The 9591-nt window shown below is 36.6% G+C and overlaps 1 protein-coding gene across 6 annotated transcripts in view; it reads left to right on the forward strand.

The window, feature by feature from the left end:
* LOC107838951 (kinesin-like protein KIN-6) overlaps window positions 1-9591 on the forward strand; it is a 51267-nt gene that overhangs the window by 22818 nt on the left and 18858 nt on the right. For 4 of the 6 annotated variants that reach the window (XM_047395719.1, XM_016682245.2, XM_047395720.1 and 1 more), the window contains one exon: window positions 3948-4051. The exons of 1 other annotated variant lie outside the window; for it this stretch is intronic. In XM_047395719.1, coding sequence (XP_047251675.1) covers window positions 3948-4051 — 104 coding nt within the window. Of the gene's footprint in view, window positions 1-3924; window positions 4052-9591 lie in introns of all 6 variants that reach the window. One more of the 6 variants, XM_047395721.1, reaches the window with a different exon arrangement.

Genomic DNA, 9591 nt, shown 5'->3' on the forward strand with positions numbered 1-9591 from the left:
ATGAAATCATCAATATACATCCATCCCTACATCTACCAGTCCTTCCAACCCTCAGCTAATGTTTGCACTGATTATTGTTTAGAATGATAAAATGTGTAAAAGTAATGACAAAAAATGGATAAAATTGCCTCATGAACATAGTACTATGAAATCTCTATCCTTTTCAATTTTAAGCATGATTATCTAAAAGATTAGGTATGACAATGTCGTTTTATGTGAGAGCTGTTTTTATTTATTTATATATTTTAGAAAAATCACTACAACCTGAAAAATATCATAGCATAAAGTGTAAATATCATCATACCAATAATAAAAAACATGATTTATAACAAAAATACAACAATAACAAACCCCGTGTATTCCCACAAAGTGGGGTTTGGGGATGATTTATAACAAAAATACTTTTAAAATAATAAAAAACAAAATTAATGTCCGGGAGTTATGTTTTTATGCGTGGGGCTTATGCTCCAATTTCAATTGCTTACGCCTAATGGATCTGCACCTTTAATTTGCATACCCGGGTGCCTTTTTCATATGCCTTGCCCCGAGACTCGCCCCGAAAACGCCTTTGAAAACACTGAACAGGACAAAACGATAACTATGAATCACACTTGAGTCAAATTCTCATGATGAATCCTACTCTCATTCTTGATCAAGCATGTTCCATGCCCACTCAAGAGGAGTTTCAAAGGACTGGTAGTGGAAACATGATGCACAGTGAGTTTGGTAGCAGCACCTGTAGATGGAGATAATGGCTTTTCTATTACTGCCGATGTATCAAACATGAGGTTCAAAAGGATTACAAATTCAAATTTGAAATGTTATTACTGTAGGATGAAAGGTCACACTTAGGCTACGTTGCGCAAACTCTTCACTTTTGATGCCACATCTGTTTTGGATTCTCCAAAAATACCCGTTGAAATTTTTGAAGGGTCTGAGCAACATAACACTAGGAGACATGCTTCAAGTTAATTGGATATCCTCCAGGATTGTAATGTAGTGACCTATTTGGAAAAGAATTGTAATGTAGTGACCTATTTGGAAAAGGATTAGAATGTAGTATTTATAAATAGGGTCTCATTTAATAATGTGGTCACAATAATTCAAATAATATTCTTCTCTTATATTTCTCACAATGATATTTTTTAGAGGCATAGCATGTTGACCGCATAGTCTAATGAAGTCAACGTAGAATAAAACAACTCTTTATTATAGATTCTAGAAACAAGTTAAAAGAATACTAGTTTTGGGTTATTGTATTTTCTCCATTCGGGGCAAATTTGGGCCTCATTCCCCTCATCTTGGACTTAAATTTAGGCCTCCGGATAGATGTAAAACTTAGAGAAAATATCTTCATTGGGTTTTAGGCCTTTTTCCATCCGAAGACACTTTTTAATTGCTAATTCAAGCCCATTAAGCTTTTCTTGAAATTTTCTTGTTTGAGATTGTAAAGAATGGATCTTGGACCTAACTTAACCTTAGAAGCTAGCTCATGAGGGGAGGATTGCCCAAGTCCATATAAGGAGTCCAAGTACCAATCTTTTTTTCAATGTGGAACTCTTAGCACTCCCTACATGCCCAAATCTTATTAACTGGAGTGTGAACAATATATAATATGGTGACCCTGTATCGGTGAACAAAGAATTTTAATGAACATTGCTCTGATACCAATTGTTGGGTTCGAAATCGAGAGGGCGTCATGCGGAAGCTCATAGTCTGCAAACCATAAAATGATAAGTCAGATGACAAAGAATAACATATTTAAACATAATTCTATTGATATGGTTCAACCAATTGACCTACATATTAAAAACTAAATAAAAAAGTATAAAAACTGTTTGAGAGAAAATTCCCTTGCTAAAACAGAGTTTTTTAAAGACTACATTGTGGATGCTACTGTCTTATAGTATGAGAAGAGGGATTTTCGATTTCTAGAGATCTAAAATCTTTCCTCCAAGAAACAGGTATATGAAAGAGTTTTATATTTTTCTGTTAGGAAAACATAAAAGTAATTATGATATTACTTTTATATTTCTTAAATAGAAAGTTAATACTCAAATTTAATAAGAAAATCAAGGTAAAAATCCTAACAAATCTCCTCATTTTGACTTAATTTTCTTGCAAAACTTGACCACATTCTTCTCATGCATGATTTTCGTTCTTCATATATCTTTGTTGCTTACCATGATTAAAATTTGTTATAGGTTAAAAATTAGAGCCCTGTGTATTAAAAATAAAAGCATGGGTTAATATTATTTGAGCCCTATGTTATAAGTAACTGAACAGGGTTGGAATTGGAGCCTTGTGCATTCAAAGTTAGCACAACTAAAGTGGAGCTCCTATGTTAAAAGTATATGCACGAGTTGAAAAGAGCCCAAACGTTAAAAGTAAACAGGGATTGAAAGTTGGAGCCCATAAGCATGGATTAAAATTGATTTTGTTTTAAAGATGAAGCAACAAGATTATTGAAAATATGAATGAAATTACTTCTTCACATGTTGGACGAAATCTTTTTTATATCAAACTGGTTGCAACTTTATGAACTCGACATGAATATTTCTTTAATATGAACCGTCAACTCTGATACCATGTAAAAAATGGACCTTGGGCCTAACTCAACCTCAAAGCCTACTTCATGAGGGGAGGATTGCCCAAGTCCATATAAGGAGTCCAAGTACCGTCCTTTTTTTTCAATGTGGGACTCTTTACAGAGATCTTGTCATGGATACATTTGGAACTTCTAGAGCTTCCTTAGATGATGTTGAGTTTCCATGGATGCTATTACTTTTTCTGTCCTTCTCTTGTTCCCTCTTATCCTTCTACTCTTCTTCTTTCCACTTCTACTTCTCCTCTTCCACCTTTATCACCTCTTCATGCTCTTCTTCTTCCCTCACTTCTCAGCCTCCTTCTTAAGCTAGGAGATCTAATAGGACTTCTAAGCCCTCTAATGGGCTCACTGTTATATCTCACAATCACAAGGCCTGATTTATCTTAGGCTGTTCAGTCCTTAAGTCAATTTATGCATACACCTAAGAAATCTCATTATGAGCCAACCTTACATGTGGTGAAGTATATCAAGAGTCAGCCAGGACTTGGCTTACTAATGTCAAGCAAAGGAAGTGAGAAGCTTGAGGCCTTTTGTGACTTAGATTGGGGCTCATGTCCTATGTCCAGAAAGTCTGTCTCTAGTTTGTTGTGTTAAATTGGGTACCTCACTCATTTCCTGGGAAGTGCCATTTCATTTTTCAAGGAGTTCTACTGAAACAGAATACGGCTGCATGTCTCAGACATGTGGCAGAGTTGACATGGTTAAAAAGGTTATTGCCAGAGAAACAAGTGCAAGTACAATTGCCAATGGAGGTGTATTATGATAACATGGCTGCATTACAGATAGCATCCAATCCCATGTATCATGATAGGACAAACCACATTGAGATTGATTGTCATTTCACTAGGAAGAAACTTCATGAAGGTTTTAGCAAGACTGACAACGTTGCTAGTAAGGAGCAGCCTGCAAATGTCATCTTTACTAAAGGCTTGGGGCACCAACAACATGCAACACTAATTATCAAGAAGGGAATGAAGAAAATTTTCCGTTCTCAACTTGAGGGGGAGTGTACAATAGGCAATTAGGTGCAAATGCAGTTACTAGTTAATCCTGACCAGCTGTATAGATTAGTTAGGAGCTTGATATTTGAGTAGCTACTCAGGAGGTGACACATGTGCAATTATTTGTAGCTTAAGTCGGTTAATTTTCTGCATATAGATATTTTTGTATTCTGATGTTTAGTTGAATCAATGCACAAAAAATTGTATGCTTTTCTCTCTCCCAAACTATCTCCTCTCTTTTCCTTCTCCATATCTTCTTATCAAGCTCCATTATGCTCATCAATTGTGACCTGATACACTTACTTTTTTAAAAAGAGGGGCACACTTTTTTGATGCAGTACTTCCAGAATGTACAGTCACATCTTCAAGGTCATATATCTTTGTCGAAAATAACCACTGTGTTCCAGTGGTGGAGGATCAAGCACAGAAAAAAGATTACAAGGTTAGTCAGTTATATTTGTAGTCACACCTTTATCCTAAATTTCACTTCACAAGCCATTCACATATTGTATCATTTGGGCTAATAGCGGTCCTACTTATTTAATCTAAAATGCATTCTAACAGTGCAATTGTCAAGATACTTTTATGATCTTCAATAATTATTGTGTTTCAAAAGTAATGCTCTTGGTCTAATTTCTTTATTGTTTAACAACAACTAATTTGCCTCACCTTTTTTTTATTTTTTAATAACCATAGTTTAAACATATTCTTGTTGGTTGCAATATTCGTTGTGAGTAGCGGTGTCAAATAGTGTGGGTTGGGCTAAATTTGGCGGGTTAAAATTGGCTATGTTAATAATGTTACTCACCCAAGATTTGATACTAGCATGGATGACACTTGTCTTTCAAGGCCCTTCACACGTAGTCAAGTAAGGGAGCTCGAAGATCTACAATTGATGCTCATGTAAACTGGAGATTGGGAGAAGCTTGAAGAATGTTAGTGGAAAGCTTACAATGTGTGGAAGGTTGTGGAGGAAGAAAAGGGGCCATTTGTGCAAGTGACTACAACTTAAATTCAAGAATTCACAAAGAAGAAAACCAAACAAGGCCCCTGTCTCATTAAGGGAATACTATAAAAAGCCAGTATCTTCTTTATTTCCTTAGTATAACTAAGATTTCTTTTATTTTGGAAGGTAGATTATGTTGAATATTGAACTCTTAAACTTATAGTTTCTTCATAGTCAATTGCCTCAAGGAATTTAGTGTGTAATTAGTGAGTATTAGTAGTGGAATCTTGGAATTGTTGGTGAACTTCTTTGGTTTGATTAATCGAAGGTTACCCATTTGTGGTTTTCTTGTTTCCTTTGATTTCTCAGATTAAGGTTAGTTGTTGAGTTGTTGAGAAGTGGGAGTTTTAGCCTCTTGTTGCCTGTAATTTCAATAGCTTGAGAGTTAATGCCCATATCCTTTTCTTGTTTCCTTTGTTGTTTGATTCTTATCAAGATTTCCTTGGACTTAATTGAGCTAGGCTGAAATAGGCTATGAAATGGGACATAACCCAACCTGTCCAATCCATTCTAAGTTTTAGTTTCTGTAAATGATGAAAGTCGCTGCTACTATAAATACAGAATTAGGATAGAGAGGGAAAGAAGGAAGAGAGAAATTTGAGAAAAGAAAATTTTCATTGATAGTCTATAAGGCAGTACCATGTACAAGGGCGGGTACATATACTGGTAATGTCCCTCCTTTTCCTAACAAGTTCAGGGACTAAACTGAAAACAACAATTAAAACTAATGTACTGAATTGACATAAACTAAACTTACAATTCAAATATTAAAAAAGACTGACTCAGCAAATTAATAAACCTACTTAACATAAATTAACTGTAAACATGACAGCCCATCCTCCTCCATAATTTTGTCCTTAAGGTTCATCAATATTTGGAAACTGAGACTTGATGAAGGTGTAATTCTCCCATGTCGCTTCCTCAGATATAGGTTTGCCCATTGCACCAAAACACGAGTGGCTTCCTTGTTGCCTTTCTTTACTATACTCCTCTTTTAACACTACAATTGGTTCAATCAGAGGCTGCCCTTCAGGTGAGCAAATGGGAGGGTCAATAGATGGAACTGCCTTGTGACCTACCTTCCTTTTGAGTTGGGAGATATGGAATAAATCTTGGTTGTAGCTGGTAGATTCAGTTTGTATGCAACATGTCCTATCTTCTAGATGAATTGATAGGCCTATAGAATTTTGAAGCCAACTTCAGGCTCTTATTGCCACAGAGGTTTGTCTATAGGGTTATAACTTCAAGAATACCTAGTCCCTTTCATGAAAATCTCTTTAGGTTCTTCTTTTGTCAGTATTAACCTTCATCCTATTCTGAGCCCTTTCCGAGTGTCATTCAACACTTGATCCACAAAAGCCACCTTATATCATGTTTGGCCAAGCTTCTAAAATGAAAAATCAGCTTATTTTAAAAAGTGCTTATTCTAAAAGTGCTTTTCGAAAAGGTACTTTGGTGTGAAATAGTTTGTGTTTGGCCAATAGATTTAAAAAGCACTTTTGAGTAGCATTATTGCTTGTCCAAGCTTTTTAATAGTGCTTTTTACTGTATTTTTTCAAAAGTGCTTTTCAAATAAGTGTTTTTAGGAAGAAACTACTTTTTTAACTTCTGAAAAATAGCTCCTCTACTTCCTGAAAGCACTTATTTTTTCTCAAGAGCTTGGCCAAATACCTCACTTTTATAAATGAGCACTTTTTAGAAAAAATAAGTTTGACGAAACACGCTATTAATTTGAGCAATTAATTTTAAAAGAAAGTTGAGGTGGTTCATAGCTGTACATCACCTTAAATGATGTCTTCTTTAAAGCTGAATGGTATCTGCTATTATAACAAATGTCATCTAAAGCTAACAATTTATTCCACTCCTTAGGTTTATGTCCTGATTCAAGCATCTATTCAATCTCTCAGTTTGCCCATCTGTTTTAAGGATGATAAGAACAGTACTGTAGTGCACCTGCAAATTCCAAAATAATTCCATCCAAAAATTACTTACGAAAACCTTATCCCTATCAGATGCAGTACTTTTAGGTATTCCATGTCATGTATACAAAGTATCCATAGAGATTCTGGCCACCTAGGAAGTAGTGAAGGGATGACCTAATGCATTGATGTGTGCATATATGCTATACCTATCAACAATTACCAAGATGGTGTCGTGACCTTTTGATTTAGGTAAGCTTTCTATGAAGTTCATAGATACATTACATATTCCCAGGAGATACATGTTCCCAGGCTCTCTCTGGTCAAGGTTGTAAGAGTCCAAGATAAGCTACTTGCTCATCTTTGCATCTTTGACATGTGTCACACTGTCACGACCTAAGACTAGGCCCTGGATTTAATGTGCACTCGAGACCCTATTAGGCCCGAGAGAACCTCTCAACATTCAATATGAGCATTTCATTATAAATGCGGAAACAAAGGCCATCCAAGTTTAAAACAAACATTTGAACGTCTTGATGTAAGTTTATAAAGCTTCTAAACATAAGAGAAAGCGTTTAAGTCGGAACATGGCCTCGACATACCATAAAACATAAAGCCTGGACTAACATAATGAATAAATAGCTTTTCGAATGATGAAAAGCTCAACACTTGCTTATGTTATCTCGAGAGACCCTAATGTTGCATAGAACCACAAAGATGTGTCTTCGAACCTACATCATGAAACGATGTAGAGTTCGAGGATGGTCGGTACGACGAGTACTGGTGTGCAACTAGGGGGAAGGGACAAAGTAGTTTATAAAACAAGTTATTTAAGTAAAGACATAGTCATGAGAAAAGAACATAAATAATGACTCAAAACATTTAAAGCATAAATGTTTCAAAGCTTTACTTCTGAGTTAGATAGTAATCACTGACATTAGGCAACCCACAGGCTATGTGGGTCCGGACGACACTCGACTGGCTGAGCCCCAACTATGTTTGCCGCATGGATTGAGATAACATAGTTGGCCAATCATAACATTAACATAGACTTAATACTATTACGCGAAGCAAGTATACATTAGCCATTCATTTTTCAGGACATGGACCTTCCACGTTGGCAAATGTAGTTTCGCGTGTTAGGTCACGATGACTTACACCTTTTCGGAGAGACTACCAAACTCTCTTTAAGCCCAATTAAACATTGTTCATAAACATTTATCTATAGAGTCTTTCGTAGAGGCATTCACATTTTGGTATTGTCATAGGGAAAAGGCATCGTTTACACCCCAAACTATACAAGAAAATTCGAAGCCACACCTAAACTATCATAGTGACCTATTACACACCTAAACTATAAAAAAGTGGAACTATTACCTCCTTAGAAGGTGACGTGGCAGAGAAAGTGTATTCACCTTCCTTAAGGTGCGTGAGAGGAATAACCAAAATCTTAAAATGACATAATTGCACAGATGTCACTATTTCATTAGTCATTGTATCATTAATTACTCCTAAGATTCTTCTTAATATATACAATGAAATTAATTGTTTTTTCAATTAAAAAATGTTAATTAAATTAAATTTTTTATTTATTCATTTTATATGTGGGTCCTGTCTTTTTCAAAATTTTTGCTCTTTTTCTGTTGGGTTCTTCTTCAACGAAGTAATCTTTTCCAAAATCTCCATGAAAGCATCTCTAATCTTTTGCCTTAAAGCTTTTAAAGAGGACCTTTAACGAAGAAATTGAAAATAGTGAAAAATATGAAGGCTTTCATTGGAGAGTTCATTATTTTTTTTGATAAAGTCCATAATTTTTGGTTCAACAACAACAACAACAAACCCAGTGTATTCCAACATAGTGAGGTCTGGGGAGGGTAAGATGTATGCAGTCCATATCTCTACCTCCAGAGAAGTAGAAAGGCTGTTCCCGATAGACCCTCGGGTCGAGACACGGAATAATAAATAAATTCATAGTAAAGCATGGAATAAGATGGCATAACATAAATACGACACCCACAAGTAATAGTAAACAGAGAAAAGTAAACAGATTCGTAATAAAGCATGAAACAAGGTATCATAGCAAGAATAATATCCCCACCAAGTAATGCCCTACACTAGCGACCCAAACTGACCCTAACCTTCTGCCCTAATTCGCGTCCTCCAGATCTTCCTATCTAGGGTCATATCCTCAGTGAGCTGTAACTGCTCCATATCCCGCCTAATCACCTCTCCCCAGTATTTCTTCGGCCTACCCCTACCCCGCCTAAAACCATCCAAAGCTAGCCTCTCACACCTACAAACCGGGGCATCCATGCCCCTCCTCATCACATGTCCGAACCATCTCAATCGGACTTCCCGCATCTTATTCTCCACTGGAGTCACACCAACCTTCTCCCTGATAGTCTCATTCCGAATTTTATCCCCCCTAGTCAGCCCACACATCCAACGCAACATCCGCATTTCCGCCACCTTCATTTTTTGAATGTGGGAGTTCTTAATTGGCCAACACTCCGCTCCATACAACATGGTCGGACGGACTACCACCCTGTAGAATTTGCCTTTAAGCTTGGGCGGCACCTTCTTATCACACAACATCCCTGAAGCGAGCTTCCACTTCATCTATCCTGCCCCGATACGGTGCGAGACATCCTCGTCAATCTCACCGTTACCCTGAATCACGGACCCGAGATACTTGAAACTATCCCTCTTACATACCACCTGTGATTCCAACTTCACTACCACCTCATTCTCCAGCCTCACGTCATTAAACTTGCATTCCAAATATTCTGTCTTGCTCCTACTCAACCTGAACCCTTTAGACTCAAGAGTTTGTCTCCACACCTCTAATTTATCATTCACACCCTCCCGCGTCTCATGAAACACAATGATATTCAGTCGGAGAAAAATTATTGAGGAAGATCTCTTCGACAAAAAATCTCATGATATTTATATATAAAATTTATCAAAAATACATCGGAGAAGATGATTACTTTCTTTTCGTCTTCTCTATTCTCGTCGGAGCATCACCATGACCATCATAATGCCATTTCAATCCCA

Source organism: Capsicum annuum, chromosome 8 (assembly GCF_002878395.1).
Source record: "Capsicum annuum cultivar UCD-10X-F1 chromosome 8, UCD10Xv1.1, whole genome shotgun sequence".
Taxonomy (NCBI): Eukaryota; Viridiplantae; Streptophyta; class Magnoliopsida; order Solanales; family Solanaceae; genus Capsicum; species Capsicum annuum.